The 16,191-nt window shown below is 41.3% G+C and overlaps 7 protein-coding genes across 7 annotated transcripts; 3 read left to right on the plus strand and 4 right to left on the minus strand. All coding sequences in view use genetic code 12, as the record gives it.

Annotated features, from left to right (window-relative positions):
- Positions 1–460: 460 nt before the first annotated feature.
- Positions 461–1,173, plus strand: PICST_87511 (predicted protein). Its single transcript, XM_001382481.1, has one exon. It carries the CDS (start codon positions 472–474, stop codon positions 958–960), a length of 489 nt encoding a protein of 162 aa, XP_001382518.1. The 5' UTR covers positions 461–471; the 3' UTR covers positions 961–1,173.
- A 1,112-nt stretch (positions 1,174–2,285) lies between these two features.
- On the plus strand, positions 2,286–3,179 carry PICST_29937 (predicted protein; the record flags this gene model as incomplete). Its single annotated transcript, XM_001382482.1, has 1 exon — positions 2,286–3,179. The coding sequence occupies one exon, from the start codon at positions 2,286–2,288 to the stop codon at positions 3,177–3,179; it is 894 nt and encodes a 297-aa protein (XP_001382519.2).
- An 888-nt stretch (positions 3,180–4,067) lies between these two features.
- PICST_29938 (predicted protein) lies at positions 4,068–5,990 on the minus strand (the record flags this gene model as incomplete). The annotated part of the gene is made up of 1 exon (XM_001383032.1): positions 4,068–5,990. The coding sequence occupies one exon, from the start codon at positions 5,988–5,990 to the stop codon at positions 4,068–4,070; it is 1,923 nt and encodes a 640-aa protein (XP_001383069.2).
- Positions 5,991–6,194: 204 nt separating this feature from the next.
- NBP2 (protein that interacts with Nap1, which is involved in histone assembly) lies at positions 6,195–7,463 on the minus strand. The gene has a single exon (XM_001383033.1). The coding sequence runs from the start codon at positions 7,000–7,002 to the stop codon at positions 6,289–6,291; it is 714 nt and encodes a 237-aa protein (XP_001383070.1). The 5' UTR covers positions 7,003–7,463; the 3' UTR covers positions 6,195–6,288.
- A 292-nt stretch (positions 7,464–7,755) lies between these two features.
- On the plus strand, positions 7,756–8,564 carry PICST_87441 (predicted protein; the record flags this gene model as incomplete). Its single annotated transcript, XM_001382483.1, has 1 exon — positions 7,756–8,564. One exon carries the CDS (start codon positions 7,756–7,758, stop codon positions 8,500–8,502), a length of 747 nt encoding a protein of 248 aa, XP_001382520.1. The 3' UTR covers positions 8,503–8,564.
- A 1,887-nt stretch (positions 8,565–10,451) lies between these two features.
- Positions 10,452–11,300, minus strand: PICST_29941 (hypothetical protein; the record flags this gene model as incomplete). The annotated part of the gene is made up of 1 exon (XM_001383034.1): positions 10,452–11,300. The coding sequence occupies one exon, from the start codon at positions 11,298–11,300 to the stop codon at positions 10,452–10,454; it is 849 nt and encodes a 282-aa protein (XP_001383071.1).
- A 3,956-nt stretch (positions 11,301–15,256) lies between these two features.
- Positions 15,257–15,747, minus strand: PICST_76243 (60S acidic ribosomal protein P1). The gene has a single exon (XM_001383035.1). It carries the CDS (start codon positions 15,739–15,741, stop codon positions 15,418–15,420), a length of 324 nt encoding a protein of 107 aa, XP_001383072.1. The 5' UTR covers positions 15,742–15,747; the 3' UTR covers positions 15,257–15,417.
- Between the last annotated feature and the right edge of the window lie 444 nt (positions 15,748–16,191).

Here is a 16,191-nt window from a genome sequence, read left to right on the forward strand (position 1 = left end):
TGGCCAATTGCAAGTTACAGTCACTGCCTTATTGGACAACTTTCAGTTTGTCCAGTTCTACAAATACTGGGAAAATCATAGAGATCAAGGAGTAGTATTACCATCGCCGGATGTAACCAACCTCTGTAATCAGGATAGGGAGTTCGAAATTGACAAATGCAAACGAAAAATCTGTACTCCAAAATGACGTAACATTCCTGTATTTCCCGATCGGGGCCACCCTTGAGAATCAGGAAACCTCTGCTACAGGAACTGGTCGTGTTCGCTCCAAAGTTCTGCAGGTAGATGCACACTCTCCTCTTCCGTCTGGACTAGATGGTTCCATACCCTTCTTTTACGGACAGAGGACGGTTCGCGCACGCCTCTGCAAGATTTCCGGTGGAATGGACGTTGACTATATAAAGATGGGCAAATGACAAAATATTTGCCTGGCTATTTCACGACTCAGCACTCCAATTGACAATCACAAACATGTCCAAGGTTTACTTCGATATCGCCGCAAACGGCCAAAAGTTAGGTAGAATCACCTTCAAGTTGTACAACGACGTTGTCCCAAAGACCGCCGAAAACTTCCGTGCCTTGGCTACCGGTGAAAAGGGCTTTGGTTTCGCTGGCTCTGCTTTCCACAGAGTTATTCCTCAATTCATGTTGCAGGGTGGTGACTTCACCAGAGGTAACGGTACCGGTGGTAAGTCCATCTACGGTGAGAAGTTTGCTGACGAAAACTTTGCCAAGAAGCACGAAAGACCTGGTTTGCTTTCCATGGCCAACGCTGGTCCAAACACCAACGGTTCCCAATTCTTCATCACCACTGTTCCATGCCCATGGTTGGACGGTAAGCACGTCGTCTTCGGTGAAGTTGTTGAAGGCTTCGACGTCGTCAAGCAGGTTGAAGGTTACGGTTCCAACTCTGGTGCCACTTCTGCCAGAATCACCATTGAAGCTTCTGGTGAATTGTAAATGAGGAATTGAAAAATTTGTCCTAGGCAGGAATATCGGAAACTGTCTGATTGTGTACGTCAATTGGCGACTGTGAGAACTCAATGCTGTCAATTGGCTGTGTCCAATGGCATGTCGCGTGCATGTCGTGTTTCTGCCGTTCAATTTGGTTTATTAGTTAATTATAAAATGTACGCTGCACAGACTCGATTGAATGGGGTCTGATCGGTATTGACTTTTCTGTTGGCGTAGATCTGTAGTCTGGAGCCCAGCGCGTGATGAGCGCCGTGACCAGCATCACGTGTGTATGCTGTGACTATATGCAGTTCTGTGGATGAGACCTGGGTTTGCTGCTCAGAGAAATTGTCCTGCATAATGCCCATTCAAAACCCATCAAATTGTTCAGGTGACAAATTACACCACATTCCAGAAAGAGTATCTGAATCCGTCTGTCTTGCGTAATCTTGTCTTGTGTCTCGTCTTTCTCAAAATGTCTGTTTGCTTGTCAATTCTCTATCAGAGAGATCTTCATCTGCAGGCTAAAGCAGTTTCACGCTCAGTATGTGTCTGTCCCACGTTTGTGGCATCCCACGTTTTTTTTCGACTGCCTAGATTAAATTATTGCGCAGAAGAATATGCACCAAATTCTCCTAGCTGGGCCACAATAACGAGGGAAGAAGTAACGATGGAAAACAAGGATTTCAGAGTGAAAATAAACACTTGCGGCATTTGACCAAGTAGGCGGCAGATTCAGAATCCACGGCAGTGGACGAGTCTCCTTTTCTGCGTCGGGTGGCACAGCAAAGCCCGGCTGGCTACGGTCCAACGACAACACTCTTGATAGCTCCGTAAGCCCCCCAAGAATAGCAACGAAGTCAAGCCTCCCAAAACAAATGGCAAACGGCAAGATCGACGCACCCTGTGCTCATGTGCATGCTTTCCGCATCGTTAATAGCGAACTGGTTTCTGTGAAGGTGTTGTATTTCTAAATAAATCCTACCTGGAAAAAAAGCTATAGCCCGTGGACTCTCACAATTAGACTCATGGCGCAATATTAAATAGCGCTTATTTCCCGAAGTCGTTTTCACTTGTCTCGTTCATACTTTTCTTTCTACCACCCTTATTCTTCCTACGACCTCCAGCTTGTCTTGTCTTCGAGGTGTCTCCCTACTGTTCTTCCTGCGGCGGCCTATCAGAGTGCCGGATCGTAATCCCCACTATCCAACAATCCAGAAATTCACATTTTCACCGCGATAGCGTTTCTATCTCTTATCGACTTGTAACATAGCAGACCGTATCGTATCGTGTCAGACTTGTATCCTCATATCACAGAACATCACATCTCCATGACGCCAAGTCCAAACCCCTTATCGACCAGTCGGTCCATCAGGTTCATAGACCGATATTTGTGCAGAATCATCCATAATCCCGTTATCACCTCCACACTTTTGATGTGCACGATAGCCGCCATCCAAAGCAACCAGATCTACAACTTGTACAACTCCACTTTCAACCTGCCCGACTTCATCTTTGTTGATGAGTATGTTTTTGACATAATATCCAATGCATTGAACATTTTATTTGTGTTTCGCTTCCAGTTGAAGAGCCAGAAGCAAATTAACAAGACATGGGAAACACTTCTTTTCATAGCACAGAATATCGGCTGCTACAACCTTCTCTTCAGCAGCAAGTACAGCATCTTGTTCAACTACGAGATCCACAGTTCTCTCAAAGTATGTCTTGTGACACAAATCCTCTTTCCATACTTGATCTTGCTCATCAATTTATTGGACTGGAAGAAGTTGACCTATGCCAACTTTTTGCACGATTGCAACAGCAATTTGCTTTCCATCTTCATCAGCCATTCCTTCCTCTTCATCAACTACAACTTCCCCTACTTTGATGCACCAGAAGTGCTTCTGGGCACCATAGGAAACTTCCCATTCATCTACAAAATCAGTGCATTTTCGCTCAAGTTCTACTGTATCTACGGATTCATCATCTACGAGATCGCCCTCATCTTGTACGAAACAGACGTCGCTGTGGGTAATCTTGGTTCACTCAACTGTCAATCTGAAGATTGCTACAACACCGACAAATTGCAGAAAGAAAATAACGGAAGACGCAGATCGCCTTCGATTCTTACGAAATTGTACAGAGATTGGAGCAGCTCGGTTGTTGTTATGAGCAGCCTCTTTGTCATTGCAATCGACTTTGTATTTGTCTGCATAGCCCCATAGACCTAAAAGTAGCAATAGAGTAAAGTTAATACAACGCAACATAATCACACAACTGTAGACTTAATAGCGCAAAGATGAATAATGTAAAACAAAGTAAGCTCACAAAGTTACCGCAATAGGACTCAAACATAAATATGTGATAAAATTAAAATATATTGAAATCCATAAAAGTGTGAAAAGTCAAGCGCCATAAGAAAAATACAAAAATTGATGAGTAAACTTTAAGCTGCATGCATCGATAAAAAATATAACTCAAGCAACTTTTTTTATTTTGACGTATCTACCTGCATCCCCTCAGAAGCGGAATATGAGTTTAATTGCGGCCTCACTCATAGGAGACTATGTAGTTCCAATTCTAGGCATCTTCCACTCTTTACTTTCAGTTTTAAAAGTAATGTAAGCGTAACGTTTAGTTTGTTGCTTAAGGAAGGGCAGACAATTTTTTCCAATTGCTTTTAGCTAATGTATTTTGTTCTCGCTCCTAAGCCCTTGTATTTTCAGAGCCCCTATCTGTTCGCAGTAGCCTGAATGTAAAAGGCACACGACATCTATTTTTGGACATGGAACGTAGGCATAACCAGCGTATGTGGGGGATTACAAAACCATATCAAGCAAATTTCTCAAAATTCAAAGTTTCGTTGGTATGCCTCTCTATTTCTGCCAACCAAGAAAAGAAAAGTTTGACATATTTCTATATTTCCGATCCTTGGCTATGTATTTTCTAGAGTTTTGACGTCTTAATTACTTTTAGTACTTTCTACTTCTTCTCCTACTACTACAACCAAAGCACACTCTATGCGTTCTATTAAAGTTATACTACAATTTTTAAATCCTTCCTTAAATTTCTTGGGGCTATGCCAGTAATTTACAATCGCGGTAATCAACATCTCAGGTACAATAGGCTTCTCCTCGTTCGTATCTGGCAAATTCTAATTCGTAATTTTCTAGCATGGGTTGGGAAGCAACAAAACCTTCAGTCATAGCTATTGTTTCATGTCCGTCGGTATCGTCACTCGCATTTTCATCTGACGACTCATTGTCGTCGTCAATGGCCAATCCTTCCTTCTGTACGCTCTCGGAAGTTTCGTTTAGATCGTTTTCTTCGCCAGCCTCTAAATTCTCTGCCTGCTCCTCTATTTCTAAATCCCACATCCGCAACACCTCCTCAGCCTCTTCTGTAGTATACATAGGTGGGCAAATACCATCTTGATCTGTTGATAGGTATGTGAGTAATCCGTGCTCGTGCATTGTTGATTCGTCTCTATCTCTCCTTTCCAATGCATCTTCTGCTAAAAGTAGTAACTTCTCTTCAACATTCTCACGGTCTTGTTCTCCTCGTCTCTGACTCTTTCTTGTTTGTGCTAATAAAGTGGAAATGTGCGGAATTGCACTCTCTGGGTCCTCGTCCTCTTCGCTTCCATCGTCTTGACTGCGTTCAACATCTTCTTGCGTTGGCGAAAATGAAGAAACATGGACGTCTTTGTAATTGTCAAAAAGTCGAAGATCATTGTTTTCCAGAAGCAAATGGAACTTCAGGTATAGTCGATCTTTTAGCAGATACTTATCTTCTTCTTCTTTATCGCACTTTAATCTGTCTACAAGCCCTCGCCAATAGACATCCTTGTTGAACATATCATCAGGTTCCCTGTACCCTAAGGATAATATGGATTTCATCACATCTTGAATCTTGATGTAGATCTCTTCGTTGGGATTATGGATCCGGCTCTTCGCCAAACTTCTCTGAAATTGTACTTTTTGTACAATGTTGGCAATAATTTTTCTCGTTATCTGTTTCGCAAGAGCTTCAAGTAAAAGTAAAGCATCATATCCAAGTCCAAGACTGAATTTTGACGTTAGGTATGGCTCGGAGTCTGTTATGTTGCTCTGAAGATAGAACGTATCTGTGATTTGCTGGAAGTTTTCCAACTTCAAAAGTGTCTGGTATTGCGATATTGGCTCGTCAAACTCATCTATAGTCAATACCTTGTTGACTATTTCATGCTGTTTCTGCTCCCTATCTGTATATATTAGTTGTGGGTCTATTTGCTGTTCTTCAGCTGATTCTGGAGCTTCTCTTTGTTCATTCTTATTTAACATTGAATTTCCATTAAGGAATTCGGCCGGAACCTCTCGTCGCACAATTTCGGTATACTTTTTGAATTGTGATTTATAGTTGGTATTGTAATCGTTTTCCTTTCTCTTTTCCTTGATTGAAATCAGCTCACTCTGAAGCTCTTCAAATTTGATAAAGTATTCGCTCATCTCGTAAGCAATTGGGATTTCACTGTACTTCATAAGATGCTTTGTATTTCTTGTCAATTGGATCTTGCGAGGCTGGCCATTTACTTCGTAATCATAGGTCTTTCTCTTTTTCAGTCTAGCCTTCTGCAATCCGGCTTTCAATAGGTCGTAATAGGCTAAAATCTCCAACTCGGACTTTCCAGGAAGTCTGAACTGTATGAGATCAATGCGATGGATAGAACACTTCAGAAGTGCATCGAAAAAGATCTCCTTCTCGGCCCTGGTCCACAAGGTGCCAGGACAATTTTCTAGAAGCGACTTGTTATCGCTGTTAGGATCTACATGTTCTTTTTGTTTCATTGCACGAATTTGATCTCGGAAATCACGAGAATAATATACCTTTCCATCGTGAGTTAGCTTCGAATTGCTAAAGTGTAGCCAATTATGTTTCGGTGCAAATGTCTCCTGGACATGTCGATTGTAGAAGTTCACGTAGTTGAGATTCCCGCGGAATTTCCGTCCAGATTGACGTACATGCTTCTTCCCGCTATCGCCATTGTCTTGGTTCATAATATGTATACATGGAAGATTATTGAATAAGAATGATTCGAATCTTTATAAAATTTTTAGATTCTTCATACAAATAAATTTATGTCTATTTGCAATGAGATATTCGCACTAAAAAACGAGCAGAGATCTGAGACAAGATATAGCACAATTCTATGAAGTACAACATCTTCGTATAGTTTGTAGGCTAATAGATAAGTAATTGTTCAGATAGCATATGCTGTGTTTGATAGTTCACTTCACTATTAATACTATTATTATATACTGTTTCTAATTACAATAGTGTATATTAACAACGACGTCACGATACCAACTTGACATCGTGTAATCTGTCTGAAATGTCTGCCTCTTCGTTTATGTGCTCATCCTCCGATTGCTCATCTTCATCTTCATCTTCGTCGTAGTCTGTGTCTACCCAGTCGGCGTCGTCACTGTCGTCTTCTTCCAAATTTTGCAAGAGCTCAGGTAGAAACGGTTTGGGAACATCATCGTCAGCTACTTCTTCCTTGGTGTAGAAGATCTCTACATACTCTTCCGGAACCAAGCCGTTTTCGCCCGACTCTGGATCTTCTGCTACGAGCCACCCCTGTCCATGTCTATACGAAATCCAGATTATCTGTCCCTCTGTCAATGCCACTTCATTATCGTTTTCTGGCTGGAAATCGAACAACGCTCTGGCTCTACAGTTGATTTCATCGTTGGATCGACCGCCATCGTCGTCTCCATTATAAATATAGTCGTTATCGTCATTAAGTTTGCTGTTCATCTCTTCGTCGTCATCCTCGTCGTCAATGCTCCGCACGAGACTATGGTAATGTGTAGTATTGTTGTTGGCAGCAGAAAGGAGATAGCCATAGTCGTCATCACTGTTGATGTCTTCATCGTCAACATCCTCAGGATCGCCCATAGCTCCAAAATTGCCAGTATGCAACGGATGGCTCTCGGGATACCCGTAGTCCTTTATCACGGTGTTGGGAAGGTATAGACTTATATTCTTGTGATCTTCGTCAGCCATGGTTCAGCGAACGATAAATACGATGATGAAAAATTTGATGGACTTGATGAAAGATCGAATCTAGAATAAGTCAATAGAATCAAAGTTCAGTAGTTTGATGAAGTGTTCAGTGAAACTCGTGTGTTGTGTGTATAAGTCTCTGTATCTAGGAGGCAATCTTTATGATCTGGCTTTCCTCAAACTGAAGTATATTGAGATTGATGAGAATGAATTGGATCAGACTCTTGTTATCCTGTTAGTGAATAGAACAATTCTTGTTGTTCAATGATATCTTCTGTTCTTTTGTATTTTATGACAAAAGTGAAATTGACAGCAAGTTAACAATTTGACGATTCTACAATTGTAATTCAAGAATCTCTAACAATTATTGAATCTGGCAGCTACAGAAACAAAGCTTATAACCAAAGTTAGATATATATCCCGGCTGTTTTGTAAAACGTGTCTGTTATGTGTTCTATGTTTCTTTTTCCGTTTGGCACGAATCAATTGAATCTCATTTATATTTAGAATCAACTCTTAAATTTATTTGTTCCATAGTCGTATTGTTGGAGGTGCTGATGTCGCACGATCCTGACAGTGGACTTGGATGGAGACACGACATTGTGCCTGAACTTTTGCATTGCGCGACATTTTTCTATCATTTTTCACTCACCATCTGCCCTATTCACCTCTAAGGTATACTTTGACATCATTACTGCCGTCAAATACTGTAACCAGCAAATATTTCTTTAGGCTGCTATTGGATTTTTCAAAATGAATGCTGAGGACGAACAAAGAGAAGAGGTGGAGGTCTTGCAATCAATATACCCAGATGAGCTTGTTGTGATCAGCGATAGCCATTACAAGATCAGAATCAAATTAGACACTCCTAGCACTAGAGTTCACACTTTGGCACTTGATGTCCGGTATCCAGCTACTTATCCAGAAGTGATACCGGATTTGGATGTAGAATTAGCAGAAGATATAGAAGAAGAGTACGACGAAGACGACGAAGACGATGATGATGACTACGACAACTACCAAATTGATGACGACGATGAGGATGAAGATACAAAAAGAGTCAAAGAAGCCCTCAACATGTCGGAGACCATCGAATTCACAAAGAAGGACTTGGAAATTTTATATGAAAAAATCATAGAAGAAGCCAATAACCAAATTGGTATACCGATGGTATTTGCGCTTGCATCGCAATTGAAAGACGACGCCGAACAATTGTTTAAAGACAATCTTGATAGCAAACAGGCCGAATACGATCGCGAATTGCTTGAGCGAGAAAGGATCGAGCAGCAGAAATTCAATGGTACTCCTGTGACTAAGGAATCTTTCGCAGCCTGGAGAGATAAGTTCCGCAAGGAGATGAACTACGAAGAGAAACAGAGACAGAAGTTCCGGGCTATGCACCAGGGCAAGCTCACAGGAAGAGAAATCTTTGAGAAGGGCTTGGCTCATGAAGAGGAGGTAGATGATTTGGCTGAAGGAGTGAAGAAGGTTGCTGTATAGACAAATTAGCATAGTATGACAGCTATATGATATGGTATATTGATATGGATATACCTTGCAATAATAAATTTGGGCACATAAATTGTATGGTGTCTTAGCGTTAGCTGATGATGATATAGTTGTCTAGAATGTACGGCGCCTAGATTGTCTAGGTCCAGATTGAATCGAGTCTAAAATGTATAGTATACCAGAATCTGCGGAGTGTCTATGCTCCGGCTACTTGTTTGCTAATCAAGGCTATGAGGCTATGAGGCTACGAGGCTATGAAATTTTTCGGACGTTAATGGTTTATGGCTACTAACTGCGGTACGAATCGTAAAGACGTATACTGTGCCATCTACATGGCTATGTGCTTCGTGCCTTGGGCTGCGCCCAAAAGGCTGTACTATGCGATAATTGCTCTGGGGGCTATTCATTGCCATTTGCGCTGAAGCATTCTTGTCTCAAGATTTTAAAGCGACGGCTGCATCTCGTGGTTTTTACAGCGGCAAATCAGTTGTGCATTTATCTTTTAGCTCGCAGCAATTATCATTGCCGCCAGCATTAAGACATGCATATGATCTAATCGGTCCATTTATAAGCAATCGCCAAGCCAGGGCCAGACCGTTGAAATCCTGGGGTCACCGATTTATAGAGTTAGTAATTAACAAAGGCTACATTCCATTCTGGTTAGTTTAGTTGGTGCATATATGCTTACCAAGCCTGGTAATAAGGGTAGTCTTCTTGTAGGTTATCCAGGTCATTCATGGCACGAAGCCACAGCGGCGTCTAAGCTCTCTAAATCTGTCAAGCTGTATTGCTGGTTTTGGCAATAATGTCGTCGCCATGTAATTATTGTTTTTCTTGCTCTGATGCCTCACCATTTTAGTTGCATTAGTTGATCATTGTGCCTGGTGACTATCATCCTTATTTTCTTTGCACTGAAAGTCGGAGATAATGGAAATTCACTTTCTCAACTCCTGCCGGCGGAGTTGTTACAGTTTCTCCACGCATTTCTCCTAAAATGGGCTTCCACACACTGTGTATTCTGATCATGTCATGTGAATGCAAGTCTGGGGCCATAAGGTCTATTAAACTTCCTTCGCGCTTACAAAATTCATAAGATAAAGCCGAAACGAAGAAACCGATCGAATCGGAAACTTTTCTCCAGACACGGCAACGAACTTTCACTTTAGACAAATAAGTGGGATGTTTTCAAATGCTGTCCTAACACAGTTCGACCCGGTTCCGTGTGGGGTTCCAGGCTTGTGGAGTTAGGAAATCAACTCATTGAAGGATACTGAAGAAAGCGGATACTTTCCCCAGAGTCTGTACCGATCCTATGCCGACATGGAGCCGGAGACGTGCAGGAGAAAAAAACACACCCATCGGCCGGAGTCTATAAGCAAATAGTTCATCTTACCGAGCAGGAGCTAATTCCCAATCAGGAACGTGCGAATGATGTCAAAGTGAATCATCCCAAAAAAGAACAACGGCCGAAGTTCCTGAGTTGATTTGAAGCGACCACCGAGACGTGATAGGTCAAGTTTTTCGCTACCAACAAACTTGTAGAAATGAACTGTGACCTGGAAATAGTAAGGAAAGTTGCTCTTCGTGGGACTTCGGTCCCAGTAGATGCTGTTCTGTGGATCGGCAATAACGCTGGGAATTCTGTATGGACATTGAGGTTATTCTTTTAGTAATATTATTTGTGGCTATTATGCTTCACCTGCATAGACGCCGATGCAATAGCCACAGAGCACAGGTGCAGCGGGTTTAAGGTTGAAAAAGTTCAGAACTAGCTACGATTGAGGGAGTCAAATAGATGGTATTCGATTAAATAGTATTCTAAATTGTCTATAATAAGTATGTACAGTAGAAGTAGAAGTCGTAGCCAGTCGTAACTCATGAGTTGACGTAGACGTCGTATGCAAATCGTGAAAATATTCGGCAGTTAATTTAGATCGGCTCTAAAATACATGCTCCAATGAGTAGATCGCATTATGTCTCATGTGAGCGGGACTTTGGTGTTCCACACTTTCACGACTGGCACACTTGAAAAGCGATACTGATGCTGGCTGTGACTTGGGTCTGGCCCTGTCGAAGTCAGCATCGTCGGTAGTGGCAGTTGCAGCAATATAGTTAGCATCTTCATAGAAGGCACCTTCTTCTTCGTCATCGGTTAAAGAATTGCAGTGGCATAACTCAGGCACATCTGAAGGAGTGGCTGACTCAACAAAGTCGACCTCGACTTCAGAGTCCTGAGACAATTCAGCATCAGATTGTTCGGCTTCTTCGTCTTCTTCTTGGATGCTACTGAGCGACAAATTGATGTATGGCAATTGTTTGTAGGAAGCAGTGCGTTGTGGCAAGGCTGGAGCTGTCAACTGTGTGAGCTCAGTGATGTCGTTTTCTTCTTCCATGTCTTCGACTTCATCGGAGTCGGAGTAGTAGTAGTAGTCGTCTGAGTCTGAGTCTGAATCCTCTTCTTCTTCGTCGTCGTTTTCGTAGTAGTAGTCTTCGTCGTCATCAGAGTCCGATTCGGAGTCGAGCTCGTATTCGGTGATAGAGGTCTTGTAGTTCGAGGTAGTGGTGGTCTTGTTTCCAGCAGAAACTCTTGTAGATAAGTCAAACTTCACTTGGGTTGGCTTGCTTCTCTTCTCAGTCTCTTCGGAAATGAAGTCCATCAAGTTATCCAACATGTTAGCTTGGACAACCAAATTTCTCAAGGACGACTTGGGGTTGGCAGCTTCCTTGGTCAACTTTGTTCTGACCTTGGAAGCAAGAATGTAGGATTGGGCAAAGGACATTTCAGGCATTGCAAATTGTGGTATATGGGTTATTTGAAACGGCAAAGTATATAGTGCGAAATATCTGAAGTGGGTCAGATATACAAGGTAGGAGTATCAACGTTGAAGTTGTATAAGTGTATGCAATGGGAAGATGAGTTGGAACTAGAAGCTGTTGCTGCTACTGAATAAAACCCATCTGGACAGAAAATGGAGGGTTCTGGGTATATTTATATTTTTGGAAATCGCGGTTATTCGGTTTTAGTCATAGGCTGCGATTCTATTAGAAATTGGAAATCACCGTCCGGCTGTATGCACATCGTGCAGCTGTATGTGTCAGGTCGGATATAATTTTGCTATATCCATGTTTTTTCTTTGAGGAACATCCGAGTTTTTTTCTGTCGGGTCTGGTTAATTCCAGATGTTTCTTTATTAATTTTTTTTTTGGATTTACGGTGGTTTGTGTTTTGTGACTCTTGTTTAATAATCAGCGTTTGTCATAATTAATTACTCATTGCTGGACTCCAAAAACAACTCGGCCGGAGAGCGGGAACCACCATCTATTCTGAGGACCGCTTTTGCTTTCATGGATCTTCTTCACTCACTTCCCTCAGCATCCGGATGGCAGTCTCATGGTAGCCGCCTTTTCTGACATTCTTACGTCACGGTTAGCTTTCCATGACAGCAGTGGCTGGCGCGAAGAGACAAAGCCGCTGTGGAAACCCAAATCCCGTACTTTAATAGTGTCTCTGCATAGACTCGATCCGATTACTCATGTATTTTTCGCGCGGTTTGGCGCTGAGAAACCTTAATGCAGTGTCGCAGCTTCTACGGCTGCGACATTCTGGGCTTTCTTTTTATTTCTGGCGTACATGCAGGCGCTCCACATTCACGGAGTAAACCAAATGCGGAATGGAATTACTAAGTAAACCCCGTAGCTGTTCCACTATTTATCAGCCGTACGGGTTGAAGGTTTGTAATCGCCAGGAAGACAACGGTCAGAAATATTATTATCAGGTATTGTTCAGCTTTCTTTTATTTTACGAAACTCTTACTCTTATTGCTATCTACCCGGCTATAACGATCGTCCGCAAGCAAAGCCAAAATTGCTTCTGCCGTTACTCAATCATTACCAAACCAATTTATGAAGAAAGCTAGCCTTATCTCTCAGTTGTCTCAGTTGTCAGGAAAGTTCTAGACCGCCATCGCTTTCCCGCGCTTTCCCCAGATTATTGGAATGTCACCCATGACCTGAAATCTCTAATCCCGTTTAGCACAATTTGTATTGCATCAGCCTTCTCTCTCACCAAGTCTTCCTCGCAAAAGTGAAGCCGTAGGAAAGACTTCCTCGCTTGCTCTTCTGTTGAGCTCAGCTAACCTTCTCTCGACCGTAACCCCTATTACCTTAATTGTCGTGCTCTTCCTTGTCTCGGACTTTTGTTGGCTTGTCTCGAAACGACACTGGTTCCGTATCTATTTCTGTCGGCTGCTAGGAACCCTTTAGGAAACTACGCCGGTGTTATTACCCAAAGCGGTAATGCCGGTGAAGCACCGTCTTCGATCCGAGACGTTTTTTCACAAATCCAAACTAAAGTAGCGACTTCATGTCTCTGCTAGTATTCTGCTTGAATGTCCCAGACAGGTTTTCTATTTCTATTTACATTGCTGTATTTTCTAATTAGTGTTATACCGTTTATTATCAAGCGGGCCGGTTGCCATACCTAAACTTCTATACTTTATTCTTTGATCTTTTCTGTCCTGTAACCAACATATTTTCAAAGTTTCGTATAAAATTAGAGCAAATGACATCACATACATTAGCAATTATCTCTAAATCAAACCCCGTTCCTTAGATCGATCCGAGACCTTTTGATAGAAGCCTCTCTCACCACCTGAAACTGACGTGTTCTCGAACATGACCACCTGACATTAGCGTTATAAATGAAAATAATCTTTATCATCTGTGCTTTTTACCGCGCAGAGCAGTTAAGGCACGGCTTCGTCTGGCAAACTCGGATACGAAAGATGTCATTATATGCAACAAGTGGAACGTTTGCTGAATTGGGACACTTTGCGGTATTCCGGGAAACTTGAGCCATTAACTGACAACCAACGTATGACGTTTTCGTAATCAAATACTTTATTTCAAGTTACTGCAGTATATTTTCCAATTCCCTCAGCCGGGTATTGTATTTGGCGGAGCATAGTTGTCCCAAACTATATTTTACCTACTCTCCTTTCCTTTGTAGATGAGCATAGAACTATCTAACAATAGCTCTAGGTCCGAAAAACGTTTATTATGTTCAATTGTGCCGGGAAAATTGTAACTACTATTTTATGGCTGCGATAAGCTTTGAATTGAGGTTGTTCCGATAGTTCTGGGCATCGGACTTTTGGAACCTTCCTCCCTTCTCCTGGACGAAGAAATATCCACAATTCAATTATACTCCTGTTGAATTTCAGTAATGGAAAGATTACGAGAAAGCAGTCACTAAATAGATAATACCCCATGTCGTTCTTAAGGATTCCGTTAATTGCTCGCATCTGCAACATCCAACAGCTGCTTTAAGTTGAGAAAAGGTAAAACATAAGTTTAGGTGCAAATGCGAATTTCTGACCTCAACCAATTTAAGAGACACAGCTCTTGGCCGCTAACAAGAATACCCTATGAACTGATCTGGTGGGGACCAACAGCCTTAGCGATCGATTACCTGGGAAAGGGTGGTCTTAAATGACAAAATGATTAGTAAAATGGTTTGGTCATGAAAAAGGAATGTTGCAGCCATAGAAATGCCATTAATAGTATTCAATGGACGGAATTCAGTTAGTGCAGAAGAACAGAAAATAAGGAGTCAACAAAGACCCCCCAATCCTTGCCAAGAACATGGGTAATGTATAATGCCAATTTCTGAATAAGGATATAAACTTCATGTATCATTATCATTATTTTCTGATCTGTGCCTGGAAATAACTTCATGTTAGTTAGTAAAGAATTGATAATCCTTTCTGCCAAGGATAATGATATAACAGAAATCAGCCATTCATTAGTTTCAGAGTTTTGAACGGCAATGTACATAAAAATGTCGTCGACGATGTAATTAGCAATCTTGACATAAAAACGGCTCTCGCAGTCCCGTTCAAAAATATGAGAGCATATTTGATTCTGATTAGCAAATAACAACCAACAAGTTAAAGCAGGGCCACAAATCGAAGAAGAGGATCAAGACCAAAAGTGACAAAGAAGACGAAAACAATTTTAAAAATGCTTTTCAGTAAAGATCATTAAATAGTTAATAGTGGAAGAGCCAATTATACATATATAGGAACAAATACTGAAGAATGATGAACGCCGAAACAAAAGTAGCTTTCATTTCTTCATTTCTTCATTTCCAATAGGATATTTGACCGATATCATAGCCTACACAAATATTCCTTTTTATATATTGCAATAGAGTAGAATAAAAATACTAAGGAAGTATGACGATTGCAAAAAACAATCTTATACAGGTACCTGGCTGCAACAGCCAAACAACCCTGGAAATGAGAATGAATCTCTACAAGTATACCAACATCTGAAATAGGCACATTTACAAATGCATTCTAGTATTTGTTTAAGTTGTAGAGCATTTTTGAATAAGAGCCTATCTCATAGTTTAATATGGATAATGGTGGGTAGAGTTTAGGCTAATTTCGTCACATTTGTCACCAATGCGAGACTAAGCAGTTAGAGAAATAGGCATGGATGTGGGCAATTGAAGCTGCTACTTGCAAGTAATAAATCATTTGAATATTAGTAGAGAACCCTGTAGTTCACTATTAGTATTATTTTCCTGTAGTATTCTAGTAGTTATTTACTGGTATCTCCTTGAAAGTGATTCTATTATGACAACTCAGCATCCATATATAGATCAATGTAAGCGGAATAGTACGGCCTTCGCTACAGATTTAATTTGTATGGCCTGGCCAAGTGGCCTCTACACTAATGTCAAATATAACGTATAATATGATACATGATCGTTATAATATATAAACATTATATATTAGAAGAGCTTTAGCGGCTCATGGAGCTCGAACAAGACGGTTTTCTATTATTCTTGAGGGGGAGTAAATGACGTTGATTCTTTAATGGTAATATCAGACAAATTCTCTAATCGAACAAACCGAAACCCATGTCGTCGTCGGATTCTTCCTTTTCTTCTTCAACGGCTTCTTCAGCAGCTTCTTCAGCAGCAGCACCAGAAGAGGCAGCGGCACCAGCAGAAGCACCGGCAGCTGGAGCAGAGGCAGCGAAAGAGAACAACAATTCCTTCAAGTTCTTACCTTCAAGAGCCTTAGCGTAGACATCAGCCCAGACGGCTTCGACATCGGCACCAGCAGCCTTGGTGATGGCCAACAACTTTTCAGAGGTGATTTCGACTTCAGCGTCGGCTAAGATTAAAGCAGCGTAGGAAACAGAAGCTTCGGTAGACATTGTGTATGTGTATCTATGGTGAAAGGGACCTAAACTATGTATAGCAGCCACTTTGTAGATAAGTACCAAATAAAGCAAAACCACGATTGGTGCTCTCGCCAGACAGTATGGGTATTGTGGAAAATTTTTCGTGCGCACGTAAATTTCACTTAGGGCTGCTGCCCTATGAGATTGAAATTCACGTGATTATAGGTATACGGAATACCATAGTGAGTTCCTAGTTTCTTATGGCATTGCTTGGGTAGAAGTTGTACCTGAAGTATGACAAGTTAACTGTTATAATGTATAACTAATGGCTTAGGTGTGAAATCTAACATATATACAAATTAAGTAATAATGTAGTATTCACGTTTTTGAGCTATTTACATGATTTATAGTTTGTATGTTTTATGATGTGTGATCCATGGGAATGGTATCTACAATAGTTAGATGGTATATACAAAGTACATC

The sequence above is a fragment of the Scheffersomyces stipitis genome, chromosome 2 (genome assembly GCF_000209165.1).
Source record: "Scheffersomyces stipitis CBS 6054 chromosome 2, complete sequence".
NCBI lineage: Eukaryota > Fungi > Ascomycota > Pichiomycetes > Serinales > Debaryomycetaceae > Scheffersomyces > Scheffersomyces stipitis.